At 59.0% G+C, this 15,920-nt stretch overlaps 3 protein-coding genes across 10 annotated transcripts; 2 read left to right on the forward strand and 1 right to left on the reverse strand.

Moving 5' to 3' along the window:
* Positions 1 to 2,104: 2,104 nt before the first annotated feature.
* On the reverse strand, positions 2,105 to 7,797 carry TRADD (TNFRSF1A associated via death domain). Of its 6 annotated transcripts, XM_045293851.1 has the most exons (6): positions 5,972 to 6,219; positions 4,240 to 4,398; positions 3,899 to 3,932; positions 3,241 to 3,512; positions 2,971 to 3,160; positions 2,105 to 2,850 (listed from the first exon to the last, which is right to left on the reverse strand). In XM_045293851.1, exons 1-6 carry the CDS (start codon positions 5,987 to 5,989, stop codon positions 2,540 to 2,542), a joined length of 984 nt encoding a protein of 327 aa, XP_045149786.1. In that variant the 5' UTR covers positions 5,990 to 6,219; the 3' UTR covers positions 2,105 to 2,539. The 6 variants fall into 6 exon arrangements, with proteins under 6 accessions (XP_045149786.1, XP_045149787.1, XP_004704900.1 ...); XM_045293852.1 differs by lacking the exons at positions 3,899 to 3,932; positions 5,972 to 6,219 and adding an exon at positions 7,633 to 7,797; XM_004704843.2 differs by lacking the exons at positions 3,899 to 3,932; positions 5,972 to 6,219 and adding an exon at positions 6,986 to 7,057.
* Positions 7,154 to 10,967, forward strand: FBXL8 (F-box and leucine rich repeat protein 8). Of its 3 annotated transcripts, none has more exons than XM_045293849.1 (3): positions 7,154 to 7,223; positions 8,913 to 9,100; positions 9,717 to 10,967. In XM_045293849.1, the coding sequence occupies exons 2-3, from the start codon at positions 8,949 to 8,951 to the stop codon at positions 10,687 to 10,689; spliced, it is 1,125 nt and encodes a 374-aa protein (XP_045149784.1). In that variant the 5' UTR covers positions 7,154 to 7,223; positions 8,913 to 8,948; the 3' UTR covers positions 10,690 to 10,967. The 3 variants fall into 3 exon arrangements, with proteins under 3 accessions (XP_045149784.1, XP_045149783.1, XP_004704680.1); XM_045293848.1 differs by having other exon boundaries at positions 7,161 to 8,419; positions 8,524 to 9,100; XM_004704623.2 differs by having other exon boundaries at positions 7,161 to 8,419.
* Positions 10,968 to 11,433: 466 nt separating this feature from the next.
* Positions 11,434 to 15,708, forward strand: HSF4 (heat shock transcription factor 4). The gene is made up of 13 exons (XM_045293797.1): positions 11,434 to 11,556; positions 12,032 to 12,140; positions 12,236 to 12,363; positions 12,448 to 12,572; positions 12,802 to 12,877; positions 13,023 to 13,087; positions 13,454 to 13,553; positions 13,773 to 13,900; positions 14,024 to 14,251; positions 14,629 to 14,731; positions 14,816 to 14,881; positions 15,054 to 15,123; positions 15,389 to 15,708. Exons 1-13 carry the CDS (start codon positions 11,434 to 11,436, stop codon positions 15,538 to 15,540), a joined length of 1,473 nt encoding a protein of 490 aa, XP_045149732.1. The 3' UTR covers positions 15,541 to 15,708.
* The last annotated feature ends 212 nt before the right edge of the window (positions 15,709 to 15,920 follow it).

Below are 15,920 nucleotides of genomic sequence, written 5' to 3' on the forward strand. Positions count from 1 at the left end.
ACAATGGCCCCTGGAATCCTACAAAGCCACCCACAGACCAACACACGCCGACGCCACCCCCATACACAGGTGTCTCAAGAACCTTCCTTGTCTAACTTGCCAGCCAGCCACTGGGATACAGGCCAAGCCTGCCAACTTTTACTTCACAAAGTTTAGTCTCCACCTCAGGACTAAGGGACCCTGGGGCCAGGCCCAGTCTAAGCCTGGGTCCCTCTGAGCCCCAGACCAAGTGTAGCCTCCAGCTGGTGAACGTGCCATGCCTGGGCTGCTGCAGGCTAGTGGGTGGACATCACTGAGTCTGCTTGGGCAGCTCCTGGAGCAGGCCAGTGAGCAAAAGGTTAGATGAGGGGGAAAGTGGGCCAAGAGTCACCCTGGAGACTGAGGCGCAGTCCTGGCCACCCGGTGCTGCCACTTCTCTCAACTCCACACTCAGGACTCCAGGGCTCCAGTCTGAGTGGGTCTTGCAGGAGACAGCCTCTCCCCCGTCTCAGCGTTCAGACTCCTGGAACCACCCGGTGCCACGCACAGTCCAGTGGCCACCTCGTCCCAGCGGCCATGCCTGCTGCTCTGAAGACTTTTTCCCAACAGTGTTCTTTCTCCCTTTAAAAATTAGCCCTACGTCCCACTGGCTCCCTCCCACCCCTCCTGGGAACTGGCTTCAGGCCCCCAGCTAGCATCAGCAGAAAGGCTGGGGAAGCCTTCACCCACCCCTGTCCTCTTCACCAGGCCTCTTCCCTCCACCCCTGCAGTCATGGCCCCAGCCTGGCCCATCCCCCCCTCTCTACATCCTCCCCCTCCTCCCTAACCAGGTTTCTCAATGGTCGTTATTTTAGGATCAGATCCAAATTCTGTTAGATGGTTATCCAGATCCCTGCTATCTACCCACCCCCACCCCACCCTACACACACACCTCACTCAGTGGTTTCTCAGGAAACGCCCCAGATCCAGAGTCTTTCAACTTGTGCTTCCAGCATGCCACCCTCAGGACCCGAAGCTAGCTGTGCCCAATACATTGCCTTTCTACCACTGTATTCACATGTCATCTCCCATGGGAAGCCTTTCTGGTCCTGGATTGGTTAGGCCCCGCCTTGGTCCTCCCTAAGCTCCTCCTACTCACATCAAAAGCCAGGATCCAAACCACAGCCTCCCCTGCCCTGAGTCCAGTAGCTGCACCTTGATAGAAAGCAGCCATGGGATTGAGGGGAAGGGCAGGGCTCGGATGTAGAACATAGCCTCAAGTTCCTACAGAAGCAAAGCCAGGCTACCTGCCTGGATGGAACTGGAGGACTCTCATGGGTTATTGCCCTCCATACCTTGAACCCAAACTAACCTCTAAGGTCACCTTGGGGCTAAGTAACCAATCGGCTTAGAAAATATCACTGATCAGAACCCATCAGGGCTTCTTAAAAACCAAAAGCCAGGGAGCTGATGTCAAGGGGTCCCGGAAGAATTTGGAAACCGATTGTGGTAGCAATTGTATAATACTGCTTTACGTGATCCAACTATGGAAATGAGTTCATCTGTATTAACTCCCAATTAGTATATAATTTTTTAAAAGAAAAATTAACAAAAGCCACCTTTATGAGACCAAAGGTCCAAGTTCCTTTTAAGAACCAAGGTGAATACTTGGGAAAAGGCTTTTCAAAAGTGAGCGGCTGTACAGCACGGAGAGTGTAATCAACGACACTGACTAAAACAAGATGCTGTGGAACTGGAGAATGTTCTGTTGTGTACATTATTGCCACAATTTGAAGGGGAAAAAACCCATAATGGCATGAATAATGACTACGAAGAAGAAAATGTTCTAGAATTGGATATGATGGCAGCTTTATAACTTCTTGATCTGACTGAATTACTGAATTGTATGACCTGTGGATAAAGGGCAAATAAAATTGTTCCTAAGAAAACCAAGGTTAAAGAAAAGAAAACCAAGGTGAGAGTGTAATGGGGCTGGGAAATGGGCTTCCTGGAAGCAGGATAACGAACAGAACAGGTGAGGTGCCACATGCCGAGAAAGCTGTGAGCCAGGTCACTAACAACCTTTTCGGCTGTGGAATGGGACCCTAAGAGGCTGTAGAAACCTTCCAAAGCACAATTAAGGTAATATATTTTAAAACCCACAATGGGTTACGTTTTATTTTTGGGGGGACAGGTATCCCATACTGAGTGTGAGCTGGGACCAGGCAGGCTTCTGGTATGCACCTTGCTTACCAAGCCTTTGCTGGACCCGGGACAATGCTTGGACAGGGCAGGAGTAACTTCAGAAAATGAGCAGGTAAGGACTGGCCACAAGCTCCTCTTCCGGGCAGGACCCCCACACATGCCTCTAGCCTACTATCTGCGGTGGGATGCCCCGTGATGCACCCCAGCAAGAGCAGGGTGCACCCCTGCCCCCAGAGCTCCAGCGTGAGGTGGCCTCCTGGAGGCTCATGGGTGGGCAGGGGTCAGCAGTAGCAGCAGAAGGGGCCCTAGAGGCATCGAATGGTTACATGCCCTGGCTGGGCGTGGTGGGCAGAGGCTTCTTCCCTGGATACAGGGCCTACACTTGGCGACCCTCGGAATCCGTCAGGCCCAGCAAGTCCTCGGCCAGGCTGGTCAGCTCGTTTTCCTCCAGCGCCTCCACTAGGCGCTGCAGCGTGGCGCGGCGGCCCTCGGCCTGCACAAAGCGCTGCAGCAGCTGGAAGGCCTGCTCGTACAGCCCTTCCCGCTCGTACTCGTAGGCCAGTGCGTCCAGCGCCGGGTCCCGGAGTGCCCGGCAGCCGCGCTGCAGCGAGCGGCCCACTTTGCGCCACTTCAGGCCCACTAAGCGCGCGAACGTCTGCTGGTCCTGTAAACTCAACGGCCGGTTCACTGCAGGGGGAGATGAGGAGACCGGGTGAGCTAGCGGGTACCCCAGAGCTGGTCCCCTCCCAAAGCCCTGGACCACCAGACCCAGAACAAGCTCCTCCCAAATTCCACTGTGCGCCTCACCTATAGGCTGACCCTGGAAGAGGAAAGTCTGGCCAGACGGTGGCGCTGGTGGCTTGTCTTCCAACGGGGCAGGGCCCTGGGACTGCAAGGAGGACACTGGAGGGCCCTCCACGTGTCGCCCCGGGTTACACTGAAGATTCCGGAGGGCCTCGTCCAGCTCGGCGAGTTCCTCGTCCCGCAGCCTGTCGGGCTACAGAAGAGAGTGCTGCGTCGCTGGGGGCCTGGGCTGCAGACACCCGCCCAACCCTACCCTTCTGGGCCCGGCTGAACCTTCTGGGCAAAGATGCAGTTGAAGCAGCGCTCCTCGTCCTGCAGCCAGGTGTCCAGCAGCTCAGCGCCGGCGCGCAGCTGCAAGTGCACGCGGTCGAGGTCCAGCGCCGCCGCCAGGCACCTCTGCAGCACGGCGCGCAGCGCCCCCTCGCGGTAGGCGCGGAGGAAGCGGTCGCACGGCTGCCGGCCGCCGAAACGCAGCTGCACGATCAGCTGCGGGTCGCTCCGGTGGATCTTGAGCATCTGCAGCTGATCCGGGCTCCCGCCGCTCTCTGCGGAGGTGGGCAGTCAGGCAACAAGCGGTCCCTACGCCGGGCCGTTCTCTGGGCGGCCGGAAGAGTGGGGGGCGGGAGAAGCCCGTAGTCTGGGGCGCGAGGGCACCTCGTTAGGAAATACCTCAAGACCACCGGTGGGTACCTCTCACCCCAGCTGGGACATGGGATGGGGCTTTGCAGCCCACAGGCGCGTGGCCCGGGCAGCCAAGCCGGCTAAGTACGCAGGCGGCGGGGCGGGAGGACAGGGCATTTCATGTCCTCTGCTCCCCGGAAGGAGAGGGGGCTCTCGCCGTTTTGGGGCTGAGGCCACACCCTCCCACATGGCTTCAGCCTTCTGTGGCCTCTGCCCTGAGACGAGAAAGGGGGTCCAATAGGGTGAGTACCGGTGAGTAGGGTGAGAGGGGTCTTGTGCAAGTGCTGCAGTAAGAGAGGGAAAGAGGAGAGAGACAGGTGAGGTTAGTAGAAAGGAGCCGGCAGGCCCAGTGGCGGATGGGGCAGAGAAGACACCAGGCCATTAACACACAAACAGGCAGACGCCACACAGACACACATGCCCCAAGCAGAGACAACAGCCTAAGCAGCCTGAAGTCTCAAATCTTTTTCTTAATGCCACAGCTTAGCCAGACCCAGGGGGTGGAGGAGCTGGGCCTTCAACCCTGGCCCCTCCCACAAAAGGCCCAGTCAGTCTCTCACACTCCAACAGGGCATGCAGCATGCTACGCACCTGCCAAGGCCGTCCGCAGGGCGTTGTACACGGCCACTTTCTTCTGGGGATGTGCGTAGGCATCGGACAGGACCACCTTGTCCAAGGAAGACTCCACAAACAGGTATGCACTGCCCACCCACTCCTCACGATCCTCTGGCCCAGCTGCCATCCCAGCTCCTGGGTATGTATAGGGAGAGGGCGCCCAGTTACCCCCAGACCTGAAAACAGCTTTGTGGTGGCCCATTATTATCTTCTCCACTGCAACTGGATCCCACCCAGCTGGGACCAGGTCACAGGCAGCCTCTCCCTCTATGCCACTGGCTGTGCACAGGCCCAGTCCCGCTGCAGCCTTCTGAGAGGAAATAGCCTAAGGTCAGAGTAGCAGGAGAATCAAGGGCCCATCCTACAGCGGAGGCCAGAGCAGCTCTGCCCCTGCTCAGGCCAGCAGGGTCTCTTTTCCAAGCCACAGCTGACAGCAAGGAGGCATCTTCCAGGACGGAGGCCTTGCCCCACTGCCCATGCCCCTCTTGTCTTGGCCTTGGACTTGGCTTAAACTGGAGCCTTTAGCAGCTCTCTCAGCGGCACTCCCACTACCTCGTGCTTTTGCTTCCTAGCTTCATTTCCAACTATGCCCGAGTGAGTGTGAGCCTGCCCAAATGAACATGAGGGTCGTCTCCCTCCTCCTCCTCCAAGTACCTGTTGGGAGGGCGAATCCCTCTCTCTGGCTACCAGTCCAGGCAATCAGCATCTCCGATGTGCCTTTCAGCAAGTCAGCATTCGTTGGGGCAGCCCTGCTTCTCTTCATTTGGGGGCAGAACTGGTTGGAGGGGCCAGCTCGGCTTAGCCACTACTTGGCTGAGACTAAGGAGCCCTTACTGGAAGACACAGCCAAGAGACAGAGCGCCGTGCTCCAAGCCGCACTATGCCTCTGGACCAGGTGTCCCCAAAGCCTGGACACCCTGGACTCCGCAGCTCCTCCGCAGGCTAAATCATTTCCTTTTCATCCGAAGCCATTGGAGGTGGGCTCTTGTCATGCACAACTCAAATGGGTCTACGAATTCCTTCCCATCCAGCCAGAGCAGGGCCCCTCAGAGGGGAGAGGTGCTGAGACCCTGTGTATGCCCTGGGTATCACTGTTCTGAACAGGACAGGTGGGTGGCCCCAGCAGGCATCTATTTGTGTGAATAATGGGGAACTTCAGAAGGGGGGCGGGTGTCAGGTAGAGCCAGGACCATAACCCTGGGCATCATTGGAGGGGGTGGGGCTGCAGATCAGATCTGATCCTGGACTCATCCTAACTTGAGTGCAGCGACCAAGGACCCTCCAGCATCAAATGACACCTGGTGACCGTGCTGCCCTGGGTCTGAGCACAGGGCTCCTCCTGGAGTCGCCCCGCCCCACAGTAGTTGGGTTGAAAACGCTAATATTTACGAAGTTAATCAGTAGCAATCACCTGAACATGACTTGAGAGTGAATATTGTTTTTTTCTGTATGGTCGAATTTGGGGTGACTTTAATTTTCTACCAATACTTTCTACTTTATGTAAAATAAATACATTTCTTGAGAGTTACAGGGGAAATCCTTCAAAATAATAAAGTTAAAAATTAAAAAAAAAAAAAAAAGCACACAGCAAGATTCTGCAGGTGACCAGTGGGTTGTAGGAGGGCAGAGAAGTGGAAAGGCCCTGGGGATGTGGGCCTGGGAGACTAGAGGACCGGGAAAGAGTGACCATTGGATGTGAGATTCCTACCTCTTCTATCTTGTACATCTTATCTTCCTAACCTTCAGCCTTAGGGAGGGATGCCCACGGATATGCGCCCCACCCCCAAAGGGTGGAAGTTGGTGGGGTGGGGTGAGGCTACCCATCAGACCTGCCAAAAGAACAAATAAGCAAACGCTGCTGTTCCTACAGGGCTTCTAAGGCTATATTTTCATAGAGACAGACAGCCTGATCTTCCTACTTCAAGCAACTGGTGGGTTTGAACCGCTGACCTTGCTGTTAGCAGTCCAATACCTACCCCACCCCCCACCGGCACCACTCAGGCCAGGAAGCACTCACTCTGGAGCTAGACAAGTGTGGGCGGTCACACAGGGCCGCAGGCTGGAGGTAAAAAGGGTTTTACGAGGACAGAGATGAGGTCTAGACTCCCATTTTCGTGTCCTGCCGCAGAAACCTGTCCTGGGAAGCCCCGCGCCCCACCCAGCTGGACTGTCACCCGTGGGCTGGGTGGAAGCGCCTGGACTACGTCCTGGGAACACTTACCGGGCACCGACTCTGCCCCGTGTGTGTATCAGGGGCTAGCCAGGCGCGGTGCCACGTGGCCATAGTGTCACAGTCCTGGGCAGCCCCTTGTCCAGCCGATGAGCGGGCAGAGCCTGCAGGCAGGCGTGGCCCCTCCGGGACAGAGGCCTCCCGCTCCCCAAGTGACCCTATTACTCAGCTGCATCTCTCCCGGCCTCTCTTGGGGAGCTTCCCAGGCTCCCACTACCCACCCAGGTTCGCACGTGCTACCGGCTGAGGCGGGAGGAGGTCTCTGCTCCTACCTACGTGGGGTTAGTACCACCTCCTTGCCCTCTCGCCCGCAGGGTCCTGTCTCTAGTTCGGGCTTGAAACCAACAGTGGGCAAGGTCCATGCCTACCGCCTCTATAGGCCGCCCACCAGGCTGGCTGGCAGTGACAGCCGCGCCGAGTTCCCGCTCCCGAACCAGGATTTCGCCTCCCCTCTCACGGCGGCTAAGGAGACCACCCACCCTCCGCACTAACCTGGCCGCCTCGGCCGGGCCTAGGTTCCCACGCCCGCCGGGCTCCTCCAGACCAGCGCCACTTCCGGGTGTGCGCCGAGCCTCGGGGGCGGGGCCCCCGCCGAGCCCGCCTCCATCCCCGCCCCACTCTCCACCCCCGCCCCGCCCCGCATCCCGTTCCGGGTGGCTCCAGCCCGCCAAGCTGTCCTCTGCAGCTATTCCCCTGCCCCAGAGCAGAGCCCACCTCCTCCACTGTGTAGGTAAGACACCAGCGCCCTAAGTCAGGCGGCAGGAAGCAGCCAGGGACCTAGAGATCAGAGGCTGGCCGGCTCCGGCAGGGATTAGGACGGGCCGAACAGGACCTGGTGGCCAGAATTGTGTGGTGTTCCCTGGGGATCGGGGGTCATTGGTCGCTGACCTGTTTACTCTTTGTCACTTGAACGCGGTAACTATGGTCCCAGGAAGTTCAAGCTGGGCTGAACGTATCTGAAACCCCAAGCTACAAGTGGCCCAAATTCCAAGAGCGAATTTGAGCCCGGGACAAAGGGACATTGGACATTTAACCGGGAGTGGTGTCAAGCGTTTTTGTGTCGTTGTGTATGCAAACGGTTCCGATTCCTAGCGACCCAGTGTAGGAGAATAACAGAACGAAACGCTGTTCAGACTTACAAGGACCTTAAAATAAAATCGGCAACGTCAGAGAGGACGCCCACGTTTCTCCTTTCTCCCTCCCAAAGGGCCGCTCTTCGGGTTGTGAGGGTCTGCGGAGATCGAACCGGCCAAGCTAGGAGATCAGCGTCCGGACTTGAATCCTGGGGCCCCTCAGATACTAGAGAGCCTGTCAAACCACCCAGAGGAAGTACCCGGACTTGCGGACCCTGAAAGGGGAGGGTACATCCCCTCTCCAGGGCGGGCCTAGCTGTGCCCCGCGGGCGCCTCTGCTCCTGGATTGGCTCGTAGTCCTTGCCAATGAAAAATCTTATTTTTAAAGCTGCCGCCCCATTAACCCTGTAGTCACTAGCAATAGAACGGGAAAGGGTGACTTTTCCTCCACTAAGGGCGGGTGGATCTACTCCATCTCTCCAACCCCTACCCCACTCCATCCCAGCCCGAAGCTATCAGAAATGCTGGATTCTCGACCCCACCCTTTGCGGAGAGCCTGATTCAATAGGTCTGGTCGTGAATGCCGTGTGGTAAACAAAGAGGGCCCTCAGTGGCCCTCCAGACAAGCTTTGGATCCTATGCCTCAAGATCAATTTCTGGAAAAAATCAGTAACAACCCCCCACCGTCACCGGTAGATTAGTCTGGGTCTTCAGGTCAGCTCTGGTTGAGTGCTGGGTACTCGGCATGCATGTCTATCTGTCTGTCAAGACCAGAAGAGGCCAGCTGAGAGGTGGAAGGGTTGTCTGGAGCCAACTGTCCTAACTTCCTCCTAAGAAAGAATTTTTCTCCCAGGTAAGATCTGAGAGCTTCCTCCAGAGTGCGGGTGGTTGGCTTCATAGACTTTTGCTCATAGGTTGGTGTGATTTCTAATCCAGTGTGAACGCGTTTGTTTAAAGGTGAGCCAGAAGCACTTTGCTAGTGCAAAGCACCCCAAAGGTTGGTGTATCCAGTGCAACTAGCGTGCTTCTGAAGAAAGGCGTGGAGAGCAGACTGGCCACTGGGAGTCCTATGGAAGGACCACAGCGCTGTATGAAGGGTACCATGAGGAGGCATTGACTCCTCTAGGAAATGGCTAGACCCTTTGGCCTCCAAGGCCCACTCCATGGGCCCGTGACCTGCTCCACAGCACCGGGTCCTGCCCCTGGCTTCCTGCTTGAGTAGATGTTCTGCTGTCACAGTCCTGAAATACTTATTTTTTTTTAAATGAGAGATCTTTCATTTTCACTTTGCACTGGCCTCCGCAGTTCTGTAGCCAGCCCCCAGTAACTAGCTCTTCTGCACCCAGGCTCCAGTGTCCCCTCAGGCTTCCTGAGCCCTGACTATGGCGGAACCCAGGGGGCATTTGCCCGAAGAGGTGCTGGCGCTCATCTTCTGCCACCTGCCCCTGCGGGACCGCACCACCGCTGCCCAGGTCTGCAGAGCCTGGGCTGCCGCTGCCGCCTGCAGCACAGTGTGGCATGACACAAAAGTTAGGTGAGCTGGCATCTCTCCCCTGCTGCTGCCCTTTTTCTGAGTGTGCTGGGGGTGGGAGGTGTTATTTGGTGAGGCTCATTGATGGACCTTCTATAACTCCATATTTAGTATCAAATTGATCTCCAACATTTGCTGATCATTCCCTATATAATAGCCACTGTTTGAAGTGCCTTATGTATATTAATTCATTTAGTGTTTGTGAAATCCTTCTGTGGTAGCTAGGGGCCATTATCCCCTGTGCAGAGAAGAAGGGGAATCAGAGAGATTTAATAATGACCCACAAAAAATAAAATGACCCGCAGGTTCCCCCAGGGAGTGGCCCAGAAAGGATATGAATTTCCGGAGAGAATTGATGTCTAAAATATCTGAGGCTCCCCCTGCTAGAGTTCCAACCTGGGACAAATGCAACTGATGTTCTTCAAACGGTGTGTGCATGTACATGGGTAGGGGGGGGCGGTGTCCCTCTTCGCTTCAGAGGTTGCCTCTGTGTCTCTGGCTATAGTCGGAGCTGGGTGCCAGGGCAGGGCTGCAGGTAGAACCTAGGCTGAGGGGGAGGAGAGGACCCTCTCCCTTGTCTGACACAGCCCGTGCCTTTTCTGTGTTGCCCGGACACAAGCTGCGACTCAGAGTGGGAAGGCATGCTTCCGCCGTGTCTGTCTGCCTGCCTGGACCACGTACACAATCTGCAGCTGGAATTTGAGCCAGCAAAGAAGCCGAGCCGCCAGGCGGCCACGAAGCTGCTGAAGGAGCTGGTGGGCCGCCGACCGGGATTACGAAGCCTGCTCCTGGAGTGCAGCGGAGAGAAGCCTCTCTTTGACTCAGGCAGAGATGTCCTGGGCGCGGTGCACGCTGTTTGCCAGACTGCCGGTGCGCTGCGCCACCTGGACCTGCGGCGCTTGCCCTTCATGCTGGACGACGCGTTGGTGCTGCAGGTGGCACACGGCTGCCCCCAGCTTCAGAGCCTCTTCCTGAACAACTGCACTCTCGTGGGCAGCATGGGGCCCGATTCTGTGCTCGAGCTGCTGGTGGCCTGCCGGAGCCTGCGCGTCCTCGGCCTGCACCTCGCCAGCCTATCCCACGCCGCCCTCGGGGTGCTGGCGGCACCGGACCGTGCGCCTCTGGATCTCTTGGCCTTGCGGTGCGCGTCTCCGGAGGATACACGCGCGCCCGAGCTGCCAGACCAGGCCTGGGCTGCACTGCGCTGCCGCCACCCGAGGCTGGCCGTGGAGCTGGAGCTGGAGACGGCGCTCTGCACCCACACTGTGCGCCGAGTCCTCCAGCCTTCGGTGCCTGTGGCTGCGCTGCGCCTCAACCTCTCCGGGGACACCGCAGGCCCAGTGCACTTTGCAGCTCGTCACTACGCTGCGAACCTGCGCGAGCTGGAAGTACACGCCGCCGCCTCGGCCGAGCTGGACGCAGCGTTGGAGGCCCTGGCGGCAAGCTGCCCGGCCCTGCGCGAGGTGCACTGCTTCTGCGTGGTGCGCCCGGCTGTGCGGCGCGCCTTCCTCGCGCACTGCCCGCGCCTGCGCAGCTACACGCTCAAACTGACCCGTGAGCGGCATCCTTGGCGGCCCACGCTGGTGGCGTGAGAATGCTACGTCCACCTCGCTGGGCAGTGGATTAGGGTGCCTAAGAGCGCCCCAACTGCTACCCGCTTGCCTTGGGGGGTTAGGCCTCCTGACCCTCTTGGAGCTGAGACCTTGGGAGCACACTCTAGGCGCCCAAACTCTATGGCCCAAGCTGAGTTCCAGATGTACCAAAGTCACCCTTCGCTAGCCTTTGCTCACTGCCGCCTAGGCTCTGGGGCGGGGAGGGTACATCCGGGACTCAGGGGTGAGGGGTCAATAAAATTCAGCATTACCTCGGAGTCCTGGATGGAGGTCAACTCTGTGGGGAGAGGGATGGGGAGGCACAGGGCTTTGAAGGATCCTGATCTTTAGGCCTGCTGTGGGGATTAGGGGCATGGCACTTGCCCCTTTGGAGTGCAGAGGCCCTAGGATTCGGTGGAAGTCAGTTTCTCTTCTAGTTATCCAACTTCCCCTCGCCCGCCCCACACCTTCCTACTGGTTTCCCCGAGTCCTCCAATTCTTCCTTCTAGAACTCGGTATAGATGAACCTGGCTCTCCACACTGCACACATCTCTAATCCCAGCTTTCCCCGGGGGTTGGCGGGCACTAAGGCCGGGCTGAGCCCCGCCCCAGGTTTCCGCGCACGTGGGTCCGCCTGACTGCACCGGGAGGCGGAGTAGGGCGGGGCTGGCGACACACGCAGCACTTACTGTGGCAGCGCTTACTCGTGGAGAGAGCGAGCGCAGAGCCGGGTGAGACTGCGCTATGCAGGAAGCGTCCGCCCCACTGCCTTCGGAGCCGGGCCCCAGCCCCGTGCCTGCCTTCCTGGGGAAGCTATGGGCTCTGGTGGGCGACCCGGGCACGGACCACTTGATCTGCTGGAGCCCGGTGAGGGCTCGGGGTCCCAAGACTCTCCCAGGGGTCCCGCCTCCATGCCCTACCGAACCCCTTTCTGGGATGGGGCTGTGGGTCCTTGGAGTCCTGGGTCTGGGACACACTTGGGTAGGCGCCCGCTGGAGACCTTGAGCCCAAGGGATACTTGAAGTCATTTAGTACCATTTAGTGATTGATGCAGCAGAAGGGACGGGGGCGGGGGGCGGGCACGGCTCTCGACTCATCAAGCGATGTCCGCTGCTCCAAAACAGACCCCTTTCCTAGAACTGGCCGGCTCCGGTGGGGAGCATTGGCAGCTTCTCATCTGGACGACACAGCCGGTTCTCACTTGCCTTGGCCCCCGTCCCCGTGGTCCTGTGCGCAGGACGGGTTCCCAGAGTTAGTGAGGGCAGAGAAGGGGCCAGGGCAGGGGTGCCCCTGTGCCCCCACCGCCCACCATCCCTTCGGATTTCTCCTGGGTTCTCCGCAGAGCGGCACCAGTTTCCTCGTAAGTGACCAGAACCGCTTCGCCAAGGAGGTGCTGCCCCAGTACTTCAAACACAGCAACATGGCCAGCTTTGTGCGACAACTCAACATGTGTGAGTCCTCGCGCCGCACCCGGAGCAGAGGGGGGGTTGGAGGAGTGGGACGGGTGCCCGAGGGTGGGCGCATTCACGCCCTGATCTCTCCCCAGACGGGTTCCGGAAGGTGGTGAGCATCGAACAGGGAGGTCTGCTACGGCCAGAGCGCGACCACGTCCAATTCCAACACCCGAGCTTCCTGCGCGGTCACGAGCAGCTCCTGGAGCGCGTGCGGCGCAAGGTGGCTGCTGCCGCCGGCGTGGAGGTGTGGGGACAGCAGCCCTGCCCTCCGCAGCCCTATCTGGACGGTGACTGTTGCCCGCAGGTGCCCGCGCTGCGCACTGACGACGGTCGCTGGCGCCCGGAGGACCTGGGGCGGCTGCTGGGCGAAGTGCAAGCTCTGCGGGGAGCGCAGGAGAGCGCGGAGGCGCGGCTGCGCGAGCTCAGGCAGTGCGGTCCGAGGTGGGGTCTGGGAGGGAGGGAGGGAGAGAGGGAGGGGACCGGCCTGGGGAGCTCTGGGCAGCCCCTTCCTCTCTAGGGCCTCAGCACTCCTCTTCGGACAAATGGGCCACAGCGTAGGCTTCTGGGGACCATCCAGGTGGCCTCGGTTCCGCCTGCACTTTCTTCTGTCTTCTGGGCGGGCTCTCGGGTGCCTCAGTTCCCTTCTCCCCTCCCGCAGGCAGAACGAGCTCCTTTGGCGGGAGGTGGTGACCCTGCGGCAGAGCCACGGGCAGCAGCACCGGGTCATTGGCAAGGTTTTCCTCACCCTCTACTCGCTCCGCCTCCCAAGCCCCTTCCCGCCCTGTCCCACTCCCATCCGTCAACTCCCAAGTTTTCCTCTTCCTGCCGGTTAATGCGGAGGCTGGTGGAGAGTCAACTGGCCCTCTGCTTCTTCCTCAGCTGATCCAGTGCCTCTTGGGGCCACTTCCGGCAGGGTCCAGCAGCACCGGAACCAAGAGACAGCTGTGAGCGCGTCAGGGGCGCTGGCCCGGCCCCATCTCTCCGCCTCCGCCCTTCCAGGACCCTCCAGAGGCCCCTGTCTGGAACACCCTCCCCAGAATCCTCCTCTAGGCATCCTCCTTCCTTTCCCTCCCTGTAGGGCTCCTCACCCCATCAGCCTTCCCCACCCCCTCCCCATCGGCTATCCTGCCTGGCCCCCATCTCTGCGGGAGCCCCTTCTGCCTCCAGCATGTGACTGATGCCCTGGCAACTGGCCTCAGCTTTGCTGACTTGGCTGCTGGGGCCTGTGGGAGGGAGGGGGAGGCTGAAGAGCATGAGATGAGGACAGAGCCTGCCCTGCCCCCTGCTCACGCCTAGACTACCCTGCACAGGTCCCTGATGCTGGATGAGGGGGGCGCATGCCCACCACCTGCCAAGTTCAGCTGCCCGCTACCTGGGGCCCTCCTGCAGGACCCCTACTTTATCCAGTCAGTAAGTGGGCACTGCTTCTCTTCCCTAAGGGGACAGCTGGGCTGTGATGAGTCTTTTCATTCCCTCCAAAAGAAGAGAGCACCCCCCTCCAACTTCCTGTTAGACCCCAGCTCAGCCCCTCAGGCCTCTTTCCTCAGACTTGGACCTGGTGGGTGCTGTGGAGTTCTGGCTCTCCCTGTGACATGAGGTCAGGGGCTAGCATTGGCCTTCTACTTGTAGCCACTGCCAGAGGCCACCTCCAGGCTCAGCAGCCCGCTCCGGACCAGGGGGCCCATCATCTCTGACCTTCCCGAAGACCCCAGATCCCCAACTGGGCCTGGACTTCCTTCCTCCAGTGGTGGTGGGAGGTAAGGGGATGGGGGCTACTCTTTTGGGGGCCAGTGGAGAAGGGGCTGGCAGCTGGGGGATGGCTCTCGGGCTTGGGGGAGAGGGCAGTGCCAGGGTCTGGTTGAAGCTTTTCTCTGGTGCAGGGAGAAGGGTCTGGCCCTGCTCAAAGAAGAGCCAGCCAGTCCAGGGGGGAAAGTCGAGGCTGGGCTGGCCCTGGCCCCAAACCAGTGTGACTTCTGCGTGACAGCCCCCCCACTACTGCCTGTGGCTGTGGTCCAGGCCATCCTGGAAGGGAAAGGGCGCGTCAGCCCCAAGGGGTCCCGGAATGCCCAGCAGCCTGAACCAAGGGACCACAGGGAGGTTCCTGCCAGGTAAGAACAGCCTGCTGCTGGTGATGAAGGCTGAGGCTACTCTGCAGACAAAAGAGAACCTACTTGCTGGAAAGGGGTAGGGGACGGAGGATGGGGAGCTTATTAAAGTGCAGACTTTCCTGCCACTGGTTGGGTCAGTCCACATCTCTGAGTCACACAAGCTCCCTGAGGTAACTGCTCCATGATGTGCGTAGCACTTTAAGAGCCAAGGACATGTATACTTGCAGCATAGGAAGGGGGTATTTCCCCCAACCCCAACCCCACAGCCCAAACCCAGGGCCCAGATAGGAAGTTGAGACCTTCTGAGTATGTTGGGGGTGGAGGATCTAACAGAGGAGGGTGGGCACTGCCAGCCAACAGCAGTTCTCTGTGTATAGGGAGACTCTAGACCTGGAGAGGTGCCGGAGCTCAGAGAGTCTGCTGCCTCCCATGCTGTTTCAAGGTTCCCCAGAAAGTCTGGAGCCTGCAGGGCCCCTGGATGTGAGTACCCCTGTGGCTGAGGGCATGGCCTAGGACAGGAGGCCCTACCCCCACCCTGTTGACCTCACCTCATGCTCCCCTCAGGTGTTAGACCCCAGCCTCTCAGGGTGCGAGTGGACCCTGATGGATGTGAACCTGGAGCCATCCCTGGTAAGAGGGGCTGAGGTTGGGGGACCGGGGCCTGGGGCCAGCTTAACCAAGCCCTGTGGGTCTGGGCTAGTGCTCTCAGAGTCAAAATCCTGACTTGTGAGGAGCACTGGCCCAGGAGCCTAGAGAATTCCCCAGACCTCCCACCCAGCTGCCCTGGGGTGCTTCTATGCAGGTGCAGCCTTCAATGCCAGAGAGAGGTGATACTGAGCTGTCAATCAAGGGGTTCACTTCCCAGGGCCCAGGTAATGTTAGGGTGACTATCGACCTGGGGAGTCCAGGAGTGTTGTGAGGGATAACAAGTGGACAAATCTGTTTTGAAGGAAAGCTTGCCTGCACCCCCAGTTCAAGCTGTGCTTCTGAGAGCTCCCTCAACCACATGCTCGCTCTTTGCTGGGGGGGAGAGACCCAATAGGTGTTTCAGAGTGTGCAGGGGGGCACTGCCTCTCCAAGAAGTGGAGGAGGAGGAATAGTAACTCCTTTCTCTCCTCCAAACTCCATTCTTTCTAGTTAAGGATTCCCACCTTGGGAGGCCACTCCTGCTGGATGTCCCAGCGGCTTTGGGAGGGCCAGCCCTCAGCCTGCCTGGGGCTTTCACCATTTACAGTCCCCCGGATTGCCAAGTCTCCTACCAGCGCTCCGGAGCCAGCCCCTGCCCCTGAGTGCCCTCCCCTGGAGAGCCAGCTAAGCCCAGGGGCTGGTACCACGGGGCTCACTCTTCTCGGCTTCCAGGAGCCCCCAGCCTAAGGCTGAGCAAAGCCCGGCTCCTGTACTCCACAGCCACTCTCACTCCCCTGCCTATCCCTGCATATAAAACTGCATTTTTCTCAGTTTCTGGTCTCTTTTCTCTAAGATTAAGAAGCATAGAAGTCGTGGGTAGAGGGCGACCTTGTATTCATTCGTAGATGCGTCCAGATCCTATGGTTTTGAGTGGAGGCAGTCCTGACGGAGGTGGAGGGGCCTGGGGAGCCCACCGGTAGCTTTCCTGCCTAGCGAGTTTCCAGGCCAAGTCCGGCTCTGCATGGCCCTGGGTAAACCAGTC

Source organism: Echinops telfairi, unplaced genomic scaffold (assembly GCF_000313985.2).
Source record: "Echinops telfairi isolate 266 unplaced genomic scaffold, ASM31398v2 ScPeMD7_2291;HRSCAF=2852, whole genome shotgun sequence".
Lineage (NCBI taxonomy): Eukaryota > Metazoa > Chordata > Mammalia > Afrosoricida > Tenrecidae > Echinops > Echinops telfairi.

Bases quoted from the DNA above. Each gene is read 5' to 3' on its own strand.
- TRADD (XM_045293850.1), bottom strand. From the start codon at position 5,026: ATGAAGAGAAGCAGGGCTGCCCCAACGAATGCTGACTTGCTGAAAGGC. The intron at 4,399-4,917 runs GTACTTGGAGGA...ATACATACCCAG, and splicing joins GGGATTCGCCCTCCCAACAG to GAGCTGGGATGGCAGCTGGG. The intron at 2,851-2,970 runs GTGAGGCGCACA...CTCCCCCTGCAG, and splicing joins CTTCCAGGGTCAGCCTATAG to TGAACCGGCCGTTGAGTTTA.
- FBXL8 (XM_045293849.1), top strand. From the start codon at position 8,949: ATGGCGGAACCCAGGGGGCATTTGCCCGAAGAGGTGCTGGCGCTCATC. The intron at 9,101-9,716 runs GTGAGCTGGCAT...CCCGGACACAAG, and splicing joins TGGCATGACACAAAAGTTAG to CTGCGACTCAGAGTGGGAAG.
- HSF4 (XM_045293797.1), top strand. From the start codon at position 11,434: ATGCAGGAAGCGTCCGCCCCACTGCCTTCGGAGCCGGGCCCCAGCCCC. The intron at 12,364-12,447 runs GTGGCTGCTGCC...TGTTGCCCGCAG, and splicing joins TGGAGCGCGTGCGGCGCAAG to GTGCCCGCGCTGCGCACTGA. The intron at 12,573-12,801 runs GTGCGGTCCGAG...CCCCTCCCGCAG, and splicing joins CGGCTGCGCGAGCTCAGGCA to GCAGAACGAGCTCCTTTGGC.